The following is a 21,992-nucleotide window of genomic DNA, read 5'->3' as shown; positions in this document are numbered from 1 at the left end:
AGAAACTTGTTCCTAACAGTTCACCTGAGCACTGGACACCGGCCAACCCACACCCTCCACACAGCTTAGACTTTGGATTAGACACCTAGGTCTGAACCTACACTTCCTAAGTTACCTAAACCTTGGAAGCCTCCCTATTCTTTTCCCCTTCTACTTCAGAACAATCTGCATTTTCTGGGTTTTTAAAGCTTCACTTTGCATATGCTAATGCTTAATGGTCTAAAAAACTTGCTTTCTGAGAGGCAGCTACCATTACATCTCCCACCAATCCAAGTCATAAACATATTTCACATTCTGGAGGGTCCCAGTGTCCACAGATTTCTGGGAGCCTTTCTAAAATCACAGAAAACCTACTTGGCGCTGTCTTGGGAAAGCCCAAGAGGCTTGCCAGGATCAACTTCCTTAAGTCTCAGAAACCTGCCTTTCCTGGCCAGCAATAGAGCTTGGGTAGTAGTTAGATAAGCCACTGCTCCAGAGAAACTAGACACACTGAGGGGGGTGGTGGACATGAGACGTATACTAGGCTCAGGTCCAACAGCAGGCGAGTCCATCAAGGAAGGGAGACCTCATAAAACCTAACGGCAGGGATAGATGGGAAGGTGATCAACTGCAGGGAGGCCAGCCATGAGGAAAAGGTAGAAAAATCTGCAGGGAGATTGACAAGCATGCAAAGCAAGCAGAAAGCTAACCAGGTAGGCAGTTGGTATAGGAAGGCTGGATGCTGGTCCTTGGCAAGTGGAGATCCAATATAGGAGCTGAGTTTAGGACTCGCTGTCTAAGTGAGACTAGCATCCACAATGCCAAACCAGGTCTGAGAGGCAATGGCACACATGAGGGGACAAGGCAAAATCTCAGCATGGAATATAGGACTCAAGTTGCAGGAACAGAAATTTAAGTAAAGTGGCTGAGTTATTAGACATCCAAAGAATGACTAGGACAAAGTAGGATCAATGACTGTGGATTGATATAAGGATTTGGCAGTACCTATGTGTGTGAAAAGACCTCTTCAAAATGAAATATGGAAAATCTGATTACTGACCAGTGCAGATGAACATTTATAATCAATTTGGAGATAGAAAACCTGATTTGATGACCCCCGTAGCATTGCAATTGTTTTCTACTGAACGCTCAACATTTCTAAGGTTGTCTCTGGGTCCTAGAGGACCACTACTCTCACTTTGCCCCAAGTGCAGAAATCTACCCTAGTAGTGTCAGAATTCTAGGAGCCTTCTCTTGTTCATTTCAAAACTCAGAAATGATTTAATTTCCAAAAATTTCCCAAGCTTTTATAGTTGCTGCTTGTTTTCAGTGTCCTTATGAGAGTCTCATATTTATGACTCAAATTCTAGACATGTCTCCAGAAGAGACACACTAAAACCACCATGCTACCTGAGCTCTCCAATGCCTGGGAGAGAAGCCCCACATGTGCCAGTTCATGAAATAGAATGTGCAGGCCATGCATTGTCTACTTCTCTGAAACCTTACATGAAGTGCTAATATATGCTTACAAACCAATTGAGAAAATATTACATACTGTCTATGGCCAACTTTCCCCAAGTACATGTATCTAGACTAAAAATATGTAGCTTTTAATAATTAAATGACTTCAAGGTCATACACTAATAATCCAGCTAAAATTTATGGGAATTCCTAAATTACTTTTATAGGTAGGAAAAGAAAAAATGGAAGGAAGGAAAGAAAAAAAAGAAAGACAGAGAAAGAAAAAGAAAGGAATACTGAATACAAACACTGGGCAAATAACTTTCCTGAGTAAACTCCCACTCCACAGATTAATTTTTTTTAATTGACAAGTATTGATTGTACATATTTATGGGATACAAAGTTATATTTTAATACATGCATACAATGTGTGATGATAGAATGAGGGTAATGATGATATTCATCATTGCACGAGTTAATCTTTTAATGCAAGCAAAGTCTGTGACCAATTCAATCAGAAAGGAGTTTTAAAACAAAAGGGGCAGGGGAGTACTCACCACTGCTGGGGTAATAAAGTGTGCAGCACTAATTCCAGAATTTTGCCCTCCAGGCATAGGAGGCAGTTGAGAGCCTCATGCTTGGCAATAGGTAAAATCGGCAGGGATGTCTCTTTGGTCTTTTCCCTCTTGGATTTTTGCCTGATATAGAGGAAAACAAATAAAGGAAGGAATGAGGCAATAAAGAACCTTTATGACTTCTTATTCTCTTACTAACACTCCACCACCTGCCTTCTGGCCCAAGTATACCCTTCCATTCAATTCTTATTTCATAGCCACTGCTTTTTTTGAAGAATTGATTGGGGGTGAAGGCTGGATTTAAAGGAGTCCGGCACTCCCCTGAGAGATAGAAGAGATGTTTTTTGTACAACGCAGACTTTACCAAAATCTCCCTCCCACAAACCAAAAGAAAGTTACATGAAAGATAGAGCTTTAATTTAGAGAGAATAAACTAAATATCACCATACAACATCACCCAAATGGGTGCTGGGCCACCACTGGCTTTCCAGGTGGCTCGGACCCAATTCATTGTTTGTGGGAGGACTTATAATATCCTGGTTCATGGCAAACCTGTGGGCAGGCTTCTGTGTAGGAGTTTCTTAAAGGGCAAATCAAAGTCTGAGGGACGGGTGGTATCCTCTTTTCTATTTATTCAATGAGTATTTAAGAGAGTTTATTATGTGCCAAAGGATTGAACAAACTGACCCAAATCCCTGCCCTCATAGATCTTACATTCTAGTGGGAGAACACAGACAATCACCAAAAATTAAGAACCATTCTTAGCTTGCCAGCCATACAAAAAATAGATGGCAGGCCACAATTGGCCTGCAGGCTATAGTTTTCCAACAACTGGTCTAAGACACTGGAGGCATAGAGTTGCCACTTACTGAGATGGGGATGGCTTCTAGAAAGAGCAGCTTTGGCGGGGGTGGCAGAGGGAGGAAAAGGGAGGGTGGAAGAGTCAGAGTTTGGATAAATCCACCTGGGTTGAGTTGAAGGCAGGTGAGCATAAAAGACCATCACCTGGATGAGTTGCGTGTAGGTGAGGATCAAAGACCATTGCCTCACAGCAGTGGGAAGGACAGCCTCAGTGACAGATTTTTTTTTTTAATTATTAATTTTTTTTTTTCTGGTAGCTAACCTGTGTGGGGATTCAAACCTTGTGAAAATTATTAATTTGAATTCTTAATTTAATCATAAACCTGAAAGGTTAGTTTAATAGCTATCTGCAAATTTAAGTTTAATGATTTCATAATAAAGAAGAAAAGAAGATCAGGTTTTTTAAAGGTTGTAAATCCCTATACTTGATATTTCTTTCTCAACACCAGACTTCGCTTGTCTTCCTTTTCACCATCCATTTGTCTGATTAAGTAAACCATAAGCAATAGGGAAGTCAGTATGTCTGCTGTATGTGTGTGTGTAAACGCACACACTCATGCCTTTTTATATAAGAAAGAAAGACATTCTTCAGAAAGAATGTTTAATTTTTTTAAGTTTACCAGCAGGAGAGGTGTTTTGTTTTATTTTGTTTTTTAACACAGTATTCTAAGGCAATCATGATTCCCTTGAAGAAATATTAGTAGAAGCATTTCTTACCTAGGAAGAACATAATCTTACATTTCAAAATGCGTAACTGATATATGGATTCATGTGCCACATCTATTCATGTCCATAAAAAGTATTAAGAGAAGTCTTCTAGATATTTTCAAAATGTCAGGTATTAGGAAAATGTAGTAACTATTATGGCTCTTTGGATTTTGTTTTTACTAAGAATTGTATATCATATATATGTCAGTCCTTTTTTTGAGACTTTCAGACATAAAATTACACAATCTGAACTACTGTTAACATTTTATCAAAAGGAAAGAGGGAAGGACAGAAGGAAGAAAGAAAGGGAAGAGGCTTGAATTGAGGAAATTTATATGTAAGTGATAGAATTTGGACGTATTGTCCCCCCCACAAAACTCATGTGGAAATCTGATCACCAATGTGCAGTGTTGGGAGCTGTTTGAGTCATGGGGGAGGATCCCTCATAAATGGATTAATGCTCTCCCCGAGGGGTAGGGTTAATGAGTGAGTTCTCACTCTGTTAGTTCCCATGAGAGCTGGTTGTTTAAAATACCCTGGCACCTCCTCTCTCTCTCTCTCTCTTTCTCTCTCTCTCTCTCTCTTGCTTCCTCTCGCCATGTGATCTGCTTGTACCTGCTGCTGCCTGCCACTTTCCACCATGAGTAGAAGCAGCCTGAGGCCCGTGCCAGATGCAGTTGTCCCAGAATCATGAGCCAGATAAACCTCTGTTCTTTATAAATTATGCAGTCTCAGGTAATCCTGTTACAGCAACACAAAACAGACTAATACAGTGAGTCTGTACGAAATGAAAAGCCAAAATAGGATTTAGAGCCAAAGAGTAACATGATGAAAGATGTGCTTTAGGAATATTTTTCTGGTTCTGGAGAATGGAATGAACCAGAGTAAAAAGAGATGAAGGCAGAGAGGCCAGGTAGATGGAGCTGTCACAGTCCCAGTGAGAGGTGATAGACTTGATCAAGGGTGGAAACAGAAAGCAAGCATTGGGCTTGAGAAATATTATGAAGGCAGCACCACTAAGCTCAAAGAATGATTCTAAACCCAAATAACTAGAAAAAGAATTACGCCATCGGTAGAGATAGGGACACAGGAGGGGAGGCCAGATTTCTAGAAAGATGATGTTAGGTTTTAAACCTAATGAAGTTAAATTATTTATGGAACATGTACTTGAAATGTTCAGAATCAAAAGTGAAGAGAATATTTTCTAGGAAAGAAGTAAATTTTAAAAGTCTATATTTAAGTAAAAAAAGTTTTACTTTATAGTAAATGGCGTAACAAGTCAAATAAACTCTTCCATTCCTCTCAGAAATCCAGTGTTGATACTTAGGCATTATATTAGTTTTAAAGTTCTGAAGGTTACAAGTTCAATACAGATCTCACTGGGTTAAAGTGAAGGTTTCACCAGGGCTGAATTCTGTTCTGGAGGCCCTAAGGGAGAATCTGTTTTACTGCCTTTTCCAGTTTCTGGAAGCCATCCACATTCCTTAGCTAATAGCTCTCTTCCTCCATGTTCAAGGCCAGAAACCTTTCATCTCTGACCATTCTTCCTTAGTCAACATCTTCTGACTCTCCTCAGAAGATGGAGGTCCCAGTTCATACAGAGAGAGCAAATTTGCCAATTTGGCCTTCTCTCCTTCTTTCCTTCCTTCTTTCTTTCTTTCTCTCTTTCTTGCCAGTATGGGGATCCAAACCCTTGACCTTGGCATTACAACACCTCATTCTAACAAACTGAGCTAACCCGCCAGCCCTCTATGCTTCTGTTCCATTCAAAAGTGACCATCTTCTTTACTAAGTCCACTTGTTGGAGTGAGCAGGACTGAAGCCATGTTGGGACCTAAAGCTGGGCTTTAGGGGGTGAGGGAGATATTAAAAAGGACGGGTTTTTCCTCTCCACGCTTTCTTCCCATCCCCTGACTTTCTTATCTTGCCCGCTAAGTAGGAAAACAAGGCAGAGAAGCTAATTAGTACTTTGCAGAGCTAACAGTTCTTTCTTTGAGACTTGTAGAGTTTTGAGAAACGATCAAGGCCAAATGACTGAAGCTGACCTTGGGCACCAGCCAAGTACACCGGCGCAAATCAAAATCTTGCAGGGTCCTGAGATAACAGCGAAGATGAGAACAGAAACAAGGTGAGGCCTCCGCAAGACCTTGTACCTGACCCACAGAAACGGACCCCTCGTAACTCACGACTCCTGCTCTCCTGCTTTTCACCTCCCTCATTCCATTCCCTCAACCCTTCCTTTAAAAACCCCTCAGTAAATGTAAATTTTTGAGATGGGATAGCCTACCATCTCCTTCAGCTGAATACATCTGCTTTGCTAACACCAACCATTTGACTTAGTTTTTTTTCTTTCCTTTTCAAGGGGGCCGGCAGCCCAAGCTGAGTCTGGTAACACACTGATTCAAGTGCTAATCTCATCCAGAAACACCCTGACAGACACATTCAGAAATAATGCTTTACCAGTGATCTGGACATTCCTAAGCCCAGTAAAGCTGACACATTAAATTAGGGCTAGCCATTTAGCTCACTTGCGAGAGCGTGGTGCTGGCAACACCACGGTCAAGGGTTGGGATCCCCGTACCAACCATAAAAAAACTCCACTCAAAAAACAAAACAAACAAACAATTAATTAATTAACCATCACAGCCACTTTGACGAAGTCCTGGGGAGTGAGCCATTGCACAGGAAAGGTGGAAGGATGTGGGGCAGGAATGCCGGAAGCCAGTTCTTTCTGACTTTTAGAGTGGGAAGTAAAGCAAACCAACATGAGAAGAGTCACTCTCAGAGCTAGAGAGGAAGTCTGTAAATGAAATGAAGATGACTCAAAAGCCTAGAAGAGTCTGATGAGCATCTGTGTCAAGCTTGCTGAGTGACCTGAGTCTATGTATGTAGTTGCATTTTCACATACACATACGTACACACACACTAACGTACATACACACTCTGGTGTTAGTCTAGGTTCACTAATTAACTTGGTGCCACTTAACTGTGCATCAAGCCCCTTAATCTCTGAAAGCTTCAGCTTTACCACCTGCAAAAGAGCCAGTTCCTGTGGGAAAGGAAAGTGACTGTGTTAAGAAATTCAGTGCAGTACCAGACATAGAGTAAGCAACCTCTAATTGGGAGCCCTTGCTCATCTGTGCACTTTTTATGATTCCTTCACCCTCTAAGATGGCTGGGCCCATCAGCAAAGTTCCAATTGTTCCAAAGACACACGATATAAATTAAAAGGAGAGAGAACATCTTTATCTCAGAGATAAGACCTTCAGAAGAGAAGTTCAAACTTTTTTTAGTGCATGAGTAATTAAAGGGAAAATTATCCTGATAGTTATGAGGCTGGGAATGATATTTATTGGGGAGTCATTCTGAGTAAGTGTATAAAGGAACATCATCTAACCAGCTCAGTGTTTGTGAGAGTGGAGAGTGGGGGAAGATGCAGGGAGGCTGTGCAGTGATGAGTATTGTGTGATCTGGCAGAGTTAAGAATTTAATTTTGACCAAAAAGAGGTCTGGCCTTTGCCCTTGACTTCTGAGAGGTAATATCTAAATCCTTTGGATGTCATGCCTGATAGAAGTGTTTTGGTATGTATCAAAGCCTTGGGTCACTTCAAATAGTCTAACAATGTGATTTTGTGTTTGGAGGGAGTGGTTGGAGGCTGTTGGGTCATGAGGTATCAGCTCAACTTCTGGAGGGGCTAGGGACTGAGCTTAGCTGCTTGGGTAGTGAACCATGCCTGCATGACTGAGCCCCAATAAAATCTCTGGCCACCAAAGCTCAGGTAAGCTTCCCTAACATATATATATCCTATTGCTTCTATTCTCTGGAGAACCCTGATTAATATAGTTGCATTCCATAAAACCAGTGTACACTGATCCCTTAGCCAATGGGATTTTTATGGTCTTAACCAATGGAATTTCTGTTTCAGAACCCAGTTTATTCTCTCTCCACACTTCCTTTTCAATCTCAATATTATTTTATTTCATTTATTTATTTATTCATTCATTCATTCATTTAAAACATATCTATTAAGCTCCTACCATGTGTCAAGGATCATACTAGAATTTGGAATAGAAAACATAATGATACAGAAGATGCCCTTAAGTTGCTCACATGCTAATGTCACATGCTGAGTTTTTCCCAACTCTCTAGGCCCATCCTCCAAATGCCCTAACCTGCTTCACCTCCATGTTCACCATCCAGGTTTCCAGCTTCCCATTTTTGTTGCTATACCTTATTCCTTAGGAAGGTAGGCACATCATCGGACCCTTAAATCCGGGCCAGTATTTCCTCTAAACCAAACGTTATTTAATTTTTTCTGTCTTTCTCATGGCTTGCTCCATTATTTATAAGCCCAAACAATTATTGCATTAGCTGCTGACTCATTCTACTCATCCCATCTTTCAGGCCCCTCAAAGTCTGAGAGGGGTGTTTCCTGCCCTCACTCTCCAGGGTGAGGCAGAACCAACTACTACATTGGTAATGCAAGCAGCTCTAACAATGACCCAAACATACCAGTCTTTTCCACAGGGCTCCTGGGTGCTCTCACTTGGTTTCAGTCCTGCTAGTCACCTCTGCCTCCTTTCTGCCTTTGCTTGTTTCCTGAAACTACTGACTCAGGTCCTAGTCCCAGGACTGAGCCTTCACCTTGAACCAATGTAATTGCACTGGTTGGTGTTAGCACACTTCCTTGGATGCAGGTTCCAGGTAATTCTTTCTAATGACGGCTTGGTGGTTTTTTAGGAAAGCTAGGACAGTTAATATGCTACTCATTCATGCATATTTCCAACTAGTCCTTTCCTTGTATGCTCTTTTGTGATCTAGTGAACATTGTAGTAGTTTGATATTTTCTGCTGAGGAAATTACATACCATTTTATAATAATACCCTGATTAGAGCATGGTGTTACAACACCAAGGTCAAGGGTTCCGATCTCTATACCACACAGCTGCCAAAACAAAAAAACAAAACCAAGCTAAGGACTTATGGGAATATTTGAACTGAAGTGACTGACCTTTGGTTATGGCATAACAGAATTAACAGAGCCAATCTTTCTTGGCACTAAGGATTGGTTTGGAGGAAATCCACCTTTCTTATTCAGATATTTGCTGGCTTTATTATTATTATTTTGCAAATATGGTTTGTTTCTTTATTCTTATACTTATTGTTTTATTTTCAGTAATTTTTTTAAATTTTGAAATAATTACAAACAAATAACATAAAAGTTAGAGGTGTCAGTGCAAAGAAGACTTTTTCCCCTGAACTATTTTTTTTTTTTTTTTTTTTTTTTGTCGTTTTTTCGTGACCGGCACTCAGCCAGTGAGTGCACCGGTCATTCCTATATAGGATCCGAACCCGCGGCGGGAGCGTCGCCGCGTTCCCAGCGCAGCACTCTACCGAGTGCGCCACGGGCTCGGCCCCCCCCTGAACTATTTTAAAGCTAAGTTGCTAACCTGGTCTCACCTCTTCTCCAAGTACTGCAGTGTGTACATATTCTGTAAATAAGGGCATTTTCCTAAAAAACCATCAAAGTCAGGGAATTACCACTGATACATATCTACCACCTAATCCCCAGATCCCACTCAGACTTCATGAATTGTCCTTTAGAGTAAAAAGATATTTTCAATGTGATGTTTTGCATTTATTTGACATGGAACAGTTCATTCTGGGAGTTTCTCAGTCAGTCCTTGACTTTCTTGACTTTGACTCTTTTCAGTGATACAGATCAGTTGTTTTGTAGAATGTCCTTCAATGTTTTGTTTTTATACTTCCTCATGATTAGATTCAGGTTACGCCACTGTGGCAGAAAAATAACAGAAGCCATGCTGTGTTTTTCTCATCACATCCTACTAGAATGATGCAGTTTTTCCCATTACTGAGGAAGTTCACTTTGATCATTTGATTAAGGTGGTGGCTGCCAGGCTTCCCCACTGTGAAGTAACTTTTTGTCCTTTTGTTATTAATAAGTATTGTCTATGGAGTTACATTAAAGTCATGTAAATATCCCCTTTTTCACCAAAATTTCATTTTATTCATCTATTTATTTACAGCTTTACGGATTCATGATTTACTATTTTATTCAGTGGGTTGTAACAATAATCCATTATTGTCATTATTTTGATTTTCATACTGTCCCTGATTTGGCCAGTGGGAAAGCCTTCCAGCTCCTCATTGTTATTTAAGAATTTTCTTGCTTTCTGGTAAAATAAGATGTTTCATGTTCATCTTGTACCTTCCCTGCTGCAGGTCTGTGATCAGGCATTATGCCAAAGATCCCTGTCTCCTTTAAGTAGAGAATGGTATTTATTAGCTCAGTTGGTTAGAGCACAGCCTTGTAACACCAAGTTCAAGGGTTCGGATCCCCTTACAGGCCAGCTGCCAAAAAAAAAAAAAAGTAGAAAATGTTACTTAGATCTGAGCTCAAGGTGTGATCATTGAGGTGCTGCTGCTCCTAAGCCCTATGCATTGCCAGAGCTGGAGGATATATTTATGAGTGTGTGTATATACGTATGTGTGTTTGTGCATGTGTGTGCGCACACATTTATATATATCTATATTTATTCCACAAGTTAATATCAAACCTCCAATTTTCCACTTCTCTCACAGTATGAAACCTGAATCTCATGAACTTACTATTTTTGCTTATTTGATCAACTTCACTCTACGTAACCAGCCTCTGAGCCTTGCCACTACTCCCTCTCATGTATGGATGCCCACCTCATCTCACTCAGGTACCCACAACCTCTGCCTGGCTGCCCCCCCTCCCCCAGAAGCCCTCCTCACAGTTGCCACCATCCTAGTAGGCCTGAAGGACAGAGCATCAAGCCAAAGAAGATTATTTACAAGACTTAAACCTAGTGGAATTTGCCCTTCTAGGTTTCAGACTTGTTTGGGACAAGTGACTCCTTTTTTCCTTTCAATTTCCTTCTTTTGGAATGGGAATGCCTATCCTATGCCCATCCTACCATTGCATTTTGGAAGCAGATAACTGATTATCTGGTTTCACAGATCCACAGCTGGAAAGAAATTTTGCCTCAGGATAAACCATACCTTGAGTTTCACCCATAGCTGATTTAGATAACATTTACGTAAAATTTTGGACTTAAGTGATGCTAGAAGGGGTTAAGACTTTGGCGGCTATTAGGATGAGGGTAAATGTATTTTGCATGTGAGAAGGACAGGAATTTAGGGGGCCAGAGGGTGGAGTGGTTGGGCTAAATTGTGTCCCCTCCAAAATTCTTATGTTGTCCCCTTACTGGCCAGCCACCAAAAACAAAAACAAAAATAAAACCAAAATTCATATCTTGAAGTTTTAACTTATATCAGAATGTGAATGTATTTGGAAATAGAATCTTTAAGGAGATAATTAAGTTAAAATGAGGTCATTAGCATGGGCTCTAATGCAATATGATTGGTGTCCTTATAAGAAAAGGAAATTAGGACACAGACACCCAAAAGGAAGACCATGCAAAAATACAAGGAGAAGACGGCCATCTATAAGCCAAGAAGCGAGGTCTCAAAAGAAACGACCCTACTGCTTCCATGATCTCAGACTTCTAGACTCCAGGATTGTGAGAAGTAAATTTCTGTTATTTAAGCCACCCAGTCTGTGGTACTTTGTTATGGCAGCCCTAGCAAATTAATAATATACTAAGCCTAACTCTTGAAGCCATTCTCACAGCAGGAAATTTGAATTTTTTCATCTCAGATTTTAGCAGCTATTGTGTGGTCAACAATGACATACAGTGGTTGTATGTACATATGGCAGTTGTTTGGAAACTAAGCTTCTGCCAGGCCAAAGACTTGGATGACAGATCCATAAACGGGGAGTCATCAGCTTATGGCCTACCAGCTACAAGGAAGCAACACATGCTAAACACAACCCCAAGAGAAGTTATAGGGCCTTTGGAGGCCTATGACTCCCACCAGCAATTTTCTTTATGAGTTAAAGAAAGTTGATCATCCAAAAGACCTAACAGATGTGCTAGGGTTTGGTGATGATAGTGGCATACGAACAAAAATGCATAATTTCAATAAAATATTAACAAATAGAATCCAGCAATATATAAAAATGATAATATGTTATAACCAAGTAGCATTTATCCCATGTAAACAAAGTTGGTTCATTATTCAAAAACCAATCAATTGAATTCATCACATTAACAAAGTAAAAGAGAAAAATCATATAACTCTCTCAACAGAGGCAGAGAAAGCATTTGACAAAATTCAACAGCTATTCAGGATAAAAACAGTAAACTAGGAATAGAAAGGAATTTCCTCAACATGATAAACAGCATCAGTGAAATGATAAAGGGAATTAATGAAAAACCTACAGCTGACATCATACTTAATGTTGAAAGGCTGCGTTTTCCCCCTAAGATCAGGAACAAGGTAAGGATGCATTCTCTCCTCTTCTCATTAACATTGTACTACGGAAAGTCCTAGCCCATATAACAGAGCATGAAACAGAAACAAAAGACGTACAGATTGGAAAGGAAGACGTAAAACTGTCTCATTTGCAGATGACCATGATTGTGTATGTAGATGATTCTAAGGGATCTACAAAACGCTACTAGCACTAATAAGTGAATTTACCAAGGTCACAAGATAAAAAGTCTGTATACAAAAATCAATTCTATTTCTAGATGCTAACAAAAGACAGTCAGAAAATAGAACTTTTTAAATGCTATTTTAAACAGCATCCATAAAATACATAGGAATAAATTTGTTTTGCTTTTTTTTGTGTGTGTGGCTGGCCAGTATGGGGATCTGAACCCTTGGTCTTGGTGACTTAGGAATAAATTTAACAAAAGATATGCAAGACAAACAAAATATTGCCATAAAGAATAAAATAAGACTTAAATAAATGGAGAGATCTACCACATTAGTAGATTGAAAGACTCGATATTGTTTAGGTATCAATTATCCCCCAAATTACTTTATATATTTAATTCAATTCCAATAAAAATCCCAGGGGGTTTTTTGTTTGTTTTTCTTTTTTTTTTTTTTTTTTTTTTGTCAGAATTGACAAGCTGGTTCTGAAATTTACATGGAAAAGCAAAGGACCAAGTGTAGAAAAAATAAGCTGGAAAAAAATAAACTTGGAGACCTTATACTATTTCAAGACTTACTAATAAGCTACGGCACTTAAGACAACATGATACTGGAATAAGGATAGACAAATAGAACAATAGAACAGAAGAGAAAGTCCAAGAATAAACCCATGCTAATCAAAGCCATTCAATGGAGAAAGGAAGGTTGTTTCAACAAACAAATGGTGCTGGAATGGATGGATGAGACTTGAGGTATGCCACATCCTGTGGCAAAGTTCCTCTCTAGGTGTAAATCTGTGAAACCAGATAACAAGTTATGTGCTTCCGAAATGCAATGGTGGGACGGGCATAGGATAGACATTCCAACCCCAAAGAGGAAAGGGGTCAAAGGTCCCAAGCAGATCTGAAACTTAGCAGGGCAATAATCTTTGGCTCGACACTCTATCCTTTGGGTCCACCAGGGTCGTGACCCCAGACCCTCAGCCCTGAGCAGCTGCCCCAACCCCTCTGGAACAGAAGAGGAGGCAGCCTCCTGCTCCGCTCCCCCGTCCACAAAAATTAATTCAAATGGATCATGGACTTAAGCATCAAAGATAAAACTATAAAGTTTCTAAAGTTTCTAGAAGAAAATATTGAAGGAAAGCTTAGGATACACAAAGATTTCTAAAACACTAACCATAAAATTTACAAATTAATAAACTGGACTTTATCAAAATTAAAAATTTCTACTAATGAAAGACACCATTTAAAAAATTAAAAAGCAAGCCAAGACAGGAAGAAAATATTCACCATATATATCTGATAAAAGATGTGTATACAGAATACAAATAAGAATATGAGAAATTGCCTGATTAATAACAAGCAAAAGACTTGAACAGACCTTTCACAAAAGACATCTGAATAGCCTCTAAGATGTACATTAAAAGATATTCACCATCATTAGTCATGAGGAAAATGCAAATTAAAACCACTCTGAGATACCACTACACACTCATTAGAATGGCTATAAGTAAAAGGACTAAAAGTTAAAAGATTAACACTAAATGTTGAACAAGGATTTAGAACAATTGAAAATCTCATACATTAATAGTGTGAGTGTAAAATGTTAAAAAGAAAAAAATGAGAACAGCTTGGCAATTTCATAAAAAGTTATATGTGTACTTACCATATAACCCAAAAATCTTCTCCAAGGTATTTACCCAATGGAAAAGAAAACATATGTCCATAGGAAGACTTGTTTGAGAATGTTCATAGCAACTTTATTCATAATAGTTAAAAACTGAAAATAACCTAAATATACACAGTGATATCTGTGTAACCTAAATATATACAGGTGAATCCATAAATAATGTTTAGTATATTCATACCATAGAATACTATTCAGCAATAATACACGTGGATGAATCTCAAAATATAACGCGTGAAAGAAGCTAGACACAAAAGAGTACATTTTGTGTGATTCCAATCATATAAATATCAAGAACATGTAAAACTAATGGTTATATAATTAAAATAGTGTGTGCCTCTTGGGGATGGGTGGTGGGATTGGCTGCAAAGGAGCACCAGGAACTTTCTGGAGTGATAGAAATATTCCACATCTTGACTAATGTGTTAAACAAGTGTGAACATTTGTCAAAAAGCATGCATCTATACATTTTAAATTTATGTATTTTATTATAAACAAATTATACACTAATAAAAGTAAGCACGGAGAAACACATTAAGAAGCTCTGGAAATATAGTCAATTTTTATTCAGCGAGTGGAGAATTAGCAAGCATTATGGAAAAAATATATAATTCTTTCCTGACCATTTTATCTTTTCAACTACACAAGCCCTGGGCGATATTAAGATTAGATGGCACTTAGGGCCGGCCCGTGGCTCACTTGGGAGAGCGTGGTGCTGACAACACCAAGGCCAGGGTTAAGATCCCCTTACCAGTCATCTTTTAAAATAAAATAAGATAAAAATAAAAAAGATTAGCTGGCACTTGCTGAGAATACACTGATTTGGACAACATGGAGAGCAAGCACAGAAATCTGCCAGGTAGTGGGTGAAAACTGTTTTAGAACTAAAATCCGATGAAGAAAATCCACAATAATATAACCTGAAAAGAACAATAGATTGTTAGGGTATTGGATTTTAATAATTCTGGATCTGGCACCCTTCCAGCCCACTCCTATCGCCACCGCAGAAGTTACAAGTATTCAATAATTGGTAAGTACTATTTTTAGATTATTATAACCAAAACCCGTAGATAATATGTGACGACTCTAATCATCAGGAATGATGCATTCATTCATTCGGTTTTCTCAACTTTCATTGAAAGCCGGCTATGTGTCGACTATAAGGCATGGTCCCTGTGATTAAGAACAGTGTGGTTTCAGCTCCTGGCTCCAGGCTGCTGAATGAGCTCCAGAAGGTCAGCGCCTACAGACATGGGCTTGGTCCAGGCTACGGCCTGAGCATTCTACGCAGGCTCCGAGCTCTTTTTCTTCCCTGTTTGCAAAAGCCGGGAGGCAACGCCTGCGGTCGACGACGCCTCCGAGTGCCCGGGGCTCCGCCTGGGGGCGCTCTCGTCCCGCTCTCTGGCCATCCTGCTCCGCAGACGGAACCGTCTGACAGGGCTCCCTGGTTTCGGAAGGTTTTGTGAACGGCGCGCAGCGGTCCCTTCCCGGCGTCCGTGCAGGTTCCTGCTGTTGGCTCAGCTCGGGAGAGAACGCGCCCCGGAGAGGGCCGGGGAAGAGAAGCGGCGCCAAGGGGCTGCGTTTTCCTCCAGGTGTCGCCATCGATTTGCCCCTTTTTTCCCGGAGCTCGGGCCTGAACCGGGTCTTGGGGGCGCCCCGGAAGGCGGGGGCGATGGTACAGATGGAGACGCAGCTGCAGAGCATTTTTGAGGAGGTGGTGGTGAGTGCAACTGCCGGCGATCCAGGACGATGGCACGGGGAGGGGGAGGCTTGGGGACAGCGGTCAAGAAACCGGGCCTGGGCATCTCCTTTCCCGCCTCCCCTTTGTTTTGACACCAAGTGTCTGTGCAGGGATTTAGTGATTCTCAAAAGCTGCTGTCAAATTCGAAGTATCCTTTGAAATCCACACAGCACCTTTTGTGACAGGCCAGACGGGTATTGTTCTTTTCTGTACGTTGCTGACTAAAGTGACTTGCCCTGTGTTACATTGTAATATTTCGCTAGGGGAGGCCCCCCTCTTTTTTTTTTCCTCCTCCTCCTCCTCTTCCTCCTCCCATTGTTTACATGTTTTTGTTTTTTTTACAGAAAACGGAAGTTATAGAAGAGGCTTTCCCCGGGTGAGTATATGCATGGCAGATTTTTTATTTTTATACGATTGTATCTTTGTAAGATTTTACTTAGGTTCGTCTTAGAGGGTTATAAGATCCACTATTCTATTTTAATTTAATTACCTTTTAAAACTAGTGGCAAATAACATACTTTCTGTTTTTTAGCATGTTTATGGATACCCCTGAAGATGAAAAGACAAAACTAATTAGCTGTTTGGCGGCGTTCAGGCAGTTTTGGGGTGGTCTTTCTCAGGTGAGCACTGCATTTTTATTTTGGGTTTTTTGTTTGTTTTGTTTTGTTTTTTTGGCAGCTGGCTGTTATGGGGATCCTTGATCTTGGTGATATGACACGGAGCTCTAAACAGCTGAGCTAGCAAGCTAGCCCTACTGCGGTTTTAAATATGTTCCGCGGATGAGTTTTGGCCCTTTCGTTTTTTATATTTACTTTGATGTTGCTGTTAAGATCTTTCTAGAAAGACAGAAATAAAATTGTGATCTTTTTTTTGTTTGTTTTTTATTTTTGTTGTTGGCTAGTCAGTACAGGGATCAGAACCCATGATCTTGGTGTTACTAGCACCAAGCTCTCCCAAGTGATGCCATAATTTTTTGTTCTGGTTCCCATTTGTTTTCTTTTGTATACTTCAGTGGAGAACCTGTGTTGAGAAGCTGATGACAGCATGGTGTGAAATCTTTTAAAATCTTCATGTTAGATTATATAAAACCATTTGTTAAGCTTCACTTGTAAAAGGGATAAAAATTCCATTTTCTTCTCAACAAAGAAACTGGCACAACACTGATATAAAAATATTATAATAAAAGTACTATACTAAGGATCTAAAGATGCTACAATAAGGATACAAAGAATTTGTGATAAGGATGCAAAGATATTATAGTAAAAATGGGGAAAGGAGTGGTAAACCTTAGTAACAAAGAAGAGACATCAGAAACTGTGTCTATGAAAAGGATGAAATGTGTGATCCTTAAAGAGGATTAGTGCATTATCTTCTCATAGTGCACTACAAATAGCGAAATGAGATATATTTGCATATGAGCTACTGGTGGTAAGATTTGCTGCTTAGACATGGATCACATAGTGACGATACATTCATATTTAAAAATCTTGTTTTAATTATTTTCTAATCATAGAAGCTACAAAAATTGGATCTAATTACTAGTCTCTCGCCTGTCACTCTTAGCTTTGTCACCTATTCTTTTTCCTGTCTGCAGCCAATATCCCCAGTTTGTTTCCTTCTAGAAGCATTTTATGCACATAGAATCCTGTTTGGGGTGGGGGGCAGCTGGCTAGTACAGTAGAATCATTTTTATAGAATGATCATATACCATGTACATTATTCATTAATTAGCACCTTGATTTTTTCCCCTTAATAAATTCTTAAGGTAATTTCATATCAGTCCATTAAGAATTCTTTCCTTTCTTATTTTCTTATAGCAGCATAATATTTCATTGTGTATTGCTACACCTTTCTTTATTTAACCAGTCCCCTACTGACTGACATTTAGGTTTCTTCTTACCTTTTCTACTCTAAACAATGCTATAATGAATAATATTATGCATGGTACATAGGATAAATTTCTGGAAGTAGCATTGCTCTGTCTAAGGGTATGTCCATTTGTAATTTTTATAGAAATCATGTAATAGTTTCCGTAAGGGCTATACCGGTTTACATACCCACCAGCAATGTATTAGAGTATCTATTCTTGATAGCTTCACAAGAGAGATCTTTGCCAATCAAAAACATGAGAAATTTTATCTCTATATAGTTTTATTTTGCATTTCTCTCAGTGATGTTGAACATCTTTCCAACATATTTTAAGTTTTTAAATAATTCATTTAACATTTTATGAGTTAAGGTGTTGCTCTTATCTTCGAGAAGTTTATATTCAAGTGGGGGAGTCAGGAAGAAAATAGGTATTTCTAAGTTGTCATTATATATGCAATAATAGAAATGTGTATGAGGGACAGTGGTAGTGCAGTGCAGCAGGCCATGCAGGCTCTTCTTGGAGATACTCTAGAAGATGAATTTGATATGGGCACAACATTCTGGTATCAGATTTAAAGTTTTGCAAGTCTAGAAATCCACTATTTCATTGGATTTATAATGGACTCTTGTTTGGGCTCTTAGGGATTAGATTCATACTAAATCCTCGTGCTGATGTACTAATCCATAATGAATTTTTCCTGCAGTGACAGGTATATTTATATCTGCTACTAAGGGCGCTGCTTACAGTGCCTTAAACAATCTGTGTTAGAATTTTCTATTAGCCATGAACATGTTAATAAAATCTTACTACTGTTGGAGGTCCCACGTAATCTTACTACTATGGGAGTTTAAGCTATATAACTGCAAGATTTTAAGATTAATATAACAAATACTAAGTCTGAATTTTTTTCATTTTGCTTTTTAAAAAAATTTTTCATCCACTAATGTTTAATGGAGTATTTCATTTATAATATTGATATATTGCCAGGTTTAGTGTTAGCTATTTGTTAGTTATAAAATATAACTTTAGGCCTAAAGTAAGATCATGTTCTAATTTTCCAGGAGTCTCATGAACAGTGCATCCAGTGGATTGTTAAATTTATTCATGGCCAGCATAGTCCTAAAAGAATTTCTTTTCTTTATGACTGCTTAGCAATGGCGGTCGAAACTGGTCTCCTTCCACCCAGGTATGTTTAATGGTGGGTACTAGCAATCCATAGAATTTTGTTTTTTATAAATGTTTGGAAATTGATGGAGGTTGTTGTAAAAGGATAAAGGAAAGAAGGAACTGAGGCTCATCAGGTAATTCTTCGTAATTCCCTCAAGATTTAGTTTCTAGGATGCAATGTTTCCTGAATTGTATACATATAGGCACAAAACCAGGCAGCCTCTGCCTTTCCAACCCCAGGGACTGAGATAACTCATTTCGATTAGTTTATTCCACTTAATTTTGGCTGCACAAGGAATTACCTCAACATTTCGTGTCTCAAAACAATAATAATCATTTTATTATTGTTGCTTATAGTTATGGTTGACTGGGCTTAGGAGGAAGTTTTTTCTCAGAATCTCATATGATTACAATCGGAAATACCTAGAGCTGGATTCATGACAAAGGCTTCCCTACTTATACATCTAGTGTTAGTTCCTGGCTGTCATCTGGGACCTCAGCTGGGGCTATCGGCCGGAATCTACACATGTCCTCACCTTGCGTCCTGGATCTTCTCACAGCACAATAGAGTCCAAATGCAAGTGTGCCAAAGAGGGCTGGGTGGAAGCTGTGTCACCTTGCCTTGGAAGACATACTGCATCCTTTTTGCTTCCTTTTTGCCATAGTCTCAGGCTGCCCAGATCTAAGGAGAGAGAACATAGGCCCTCCCCCCACCTGTCCATGAGAGGAATATCAGTGTCTCATCTCAGAAGAGCATGTGGGATCAAAAATCTCACTGCAACCATCTTGGAAAAATACAACCTGCCACAAGCCAATACGTGGTAAACATTTAACCAAAGCTTTAGATAGATTTTTTTTTTAAGTAAAAATATAATCAGTATTAGTTCTACTTAGTGTTTGATCTTTCATACAAGTAAAAAATGTAAGATACTATATATATCTAAAAGTGTGCTTAAGTAATAAGCTCCCTTTATTAAAAATACTTGCTGTGACAAGTATAATACCCAGAGTACACAGACCCTGGCTGTTGGAGAACTTGCAAAATTATGTCTTGTAATTGGAATGGATATTCCTTTTTTCTAGGATGGTTTGTGAATCCCTGATAAACTCTGACACTCTTGAATGGGAAAGAACACAGCTTTGGGCCTTAACATTTAAACTGGTTCGGAAAATAATTGGGGGAGTGGATTACAAGGTATTTTTTTCTAATTATAAAAAGTGCTTATTTTCAAACATGATTAATTTTTCACTATATATATATCTTATTTTCAGGCGAGAGAAATGAAGTGGAAGCATTTACAAAATTTGTCTATTTTTTGTTGTATGTTTCCTCAAGGGTTTTTTAATTACTCAACTGTTGTCATAGCTTCTATACTGCCCTTCCCACATTCTTAAAAACAGAGGTGGCTAACATATTTTTACAATGATGAGGGAAGTCACAAAGCAGAATCTGTGTTCCTTCATGTCCCTAGTCCTCTGATTTGGGAGGGCTTCAAATGAAAGAGCACAGAGCAAGTGGGTGTGGAACTTAGAAGAGATGAAGGGATCAACTGATGGAGGGAACAAGACCTGCATCGTCTCTGCTTTGACCTTCCGTGAGCTTGTGTCTTTTCTCACCCAGTGTTTTTAGCATCTCCCCTTGAACAAAAACAACATATGCTCTCTAATTGTGTCTGATGATATAGCTCCAGAGCTCCATAGCTGCAGAAGACATTCTGCTTCATCAAGCCACTTTTGTTATTGTCTTCTTTCAAAGAATTGCCAATACCTGACCCAGTGCTTTATGTCTGTATTTTCTCTAAGCTGAAAGGACTTAACAGATAATAACCTAACATGTAATTACTGGTTTGAATGATGATTTAACACAAAATTAATTCTAAGAAGCTTTTTCTGATTATATTCTCTTTCTTCGGACTTATGCAGGTTTTGACTTCTTATTTGTTTGGTGCTTTGTAATTGTACTTCGGTGTGTATGTTCTGTCTTTTTACAAGCTTGGTCACACAGTTTATATATGGACCTTCTTCTCTATCTATCAGATCATGCAACTGGTAGTATGTATATGGAGATGATTAACAGAATAGCCTTGGATATGCTTGTGAGGTTAAGATATGTGGTGGATGAGAAGGGGGAATAAAGTTAGAATATGCCAAAAGGAGTGAGCAGAAAGAGTCATCTGCCTGAAAGCTTAATTATTTTCAGCATGTTTTCAAGTCCTGTTCAAATATATTTTTGTCTAGAAGCACAAGTTAAGCTTTTTTGGCTCTCATTACAATAGAAACTCTTCTAATGTTATGAGGGCAAAAAAGCTTGGCAGAGTGTAGAAAGTTTAATTTTTATTTATAAGCGACTTTCTTTGTTCATTATATTGCAAGACATTCTTCAGAATTCTATTTTGGAACATGATTCATCTCTTGGGTTAATGTTAGGGACTTGAATGTTAACTCTGATTCAGGAAATTTAAAGGTGTGACCTTGAAGGAATATATAATTCTGAAACCTTTGAATGTTTTAGCTAACATAGGGAATGTTAACTTAGTTTTAACCTATATATATAGTGTATATATATATATATATGTTTTTTTCCTTCTTCAGGGTGTTCGAGATCTCTTAAAAGTGATTTTGGAGAAAATCTTGACAATTCCTAATACAGTGAGCTCTGCTGTTGTACAGCAGCTTCTGGTAGCAAGAGAGGTAATTTAGACATATCTGAAATTCATTGATCATAACCTCAAAAAATCTAATTTTGTTTAGGTCTGTGCTTTTAAAACATCATAATTTATGGAATGTTCCATTTCTTATACAAAAAAAAAAATCACTTCTGTTTTTAAAGATGCTATTTCACTTCTATTATATTTCAGAAGGAAATTTTAAATTTTAATTAATTCATGGTTTTTAATCATGAAAACAGCAATAAGGATAATAAAGTATTTTAAACCATCACCAGACATCAGTCTATGCACTACTTTGTGCTTTGTAACTAATGTTGCAAGAATTGTTACTTTGGTCTACCAATATTTTAAGCGTTCTCAACGTTATTTACTAACCATCAGCAATCCATTCCATTGTTTCTTCATTTTCATTTTTAGACATTCTTTCCATATAAGTGAGTTCCTTTAGGTTACACTTTAAACCCAATAAATGAAGTTTAACATGTGGATTACCCCACATACTACTTTTTTGTGGTGAGAACACTTAAAATCTACTCTCAGCAATTTTCAAGTATACGATATATTGTTATTAACTATAGTTACTATAATGTACAATAGATCTCTTGAACTTATTTCTCCTCTCTGACTGAAATTTTGTATCCTTTGACCAACATCTCCCCTGTCCCGCCCTAAAAATGGGATATCTACTTTTTAATATCCTTTTCTTGTTGTTGTTGCCATTGTTG

At 38.7% G+C, this 21,992-nt stretch overlaps 1 protein-coding gene across 5 annotated transcripts in view; it reads left to right on the top strand.

Annotated features, from left to right (window-relative positions):
- The first annotated feature begins 15,341 nt into the window (after positions 1-15,341).
- MED23 (mediator complex subunit 23) overlaps positions 15,342-21,992 on the top strand; it is a 45,390-nt gene continuing 38,739 nt past the window's right edge. For all 5 annotated transcript variants that reach the window (XM_063096209.1, XM_063096211.1, XM_063096208.1 and 2 more), the window contains exons 1-6: positions 15,342-15,540; positions 15,906-15,937; positions 16,094-16,181; positions 18,493-18,617; positions 19,682-19,793; positions 21,191-21,289. In XM_063096209.1, coding sequence (XP_062952279.1) covers positions 15,493-15,540; positions 15,906-15,937; positions 16,094-16,181; positions 18,493-18,617; positions 19,682-19,793; positions 21,191-21,289 — 504 coding nt within the window. In that variant the 5' untranslated portion in view covers positions 15,342-15,492. The remainder of the gene's footprint in view (positions 15,541-15,905; positions 15,938-16,093; positions 16,182-18,492; positions 18,618-19,681; positions 19,794-21,190; positions 21,290-21,992) is intronic.

This window comes from Cynocephalus volans, chromosome 5, assembly GCF_027409185.1.
Source record: "Cynocephalus volans isolate mCynVol1 chromosome 5, mCynVol1.pri, whole genome shotgun sequence".
In the NCBI taxonomy this organism is placed as follows: Eukaryota; Metazoa; Chordata; class Mammalia; order Dermoptera; family Cynocephalidae; genus Cynocephalus; species Cynocephalus volans.
This window is presented reverse-complemented; position numbering and strand designations above follow the sequence as displayed.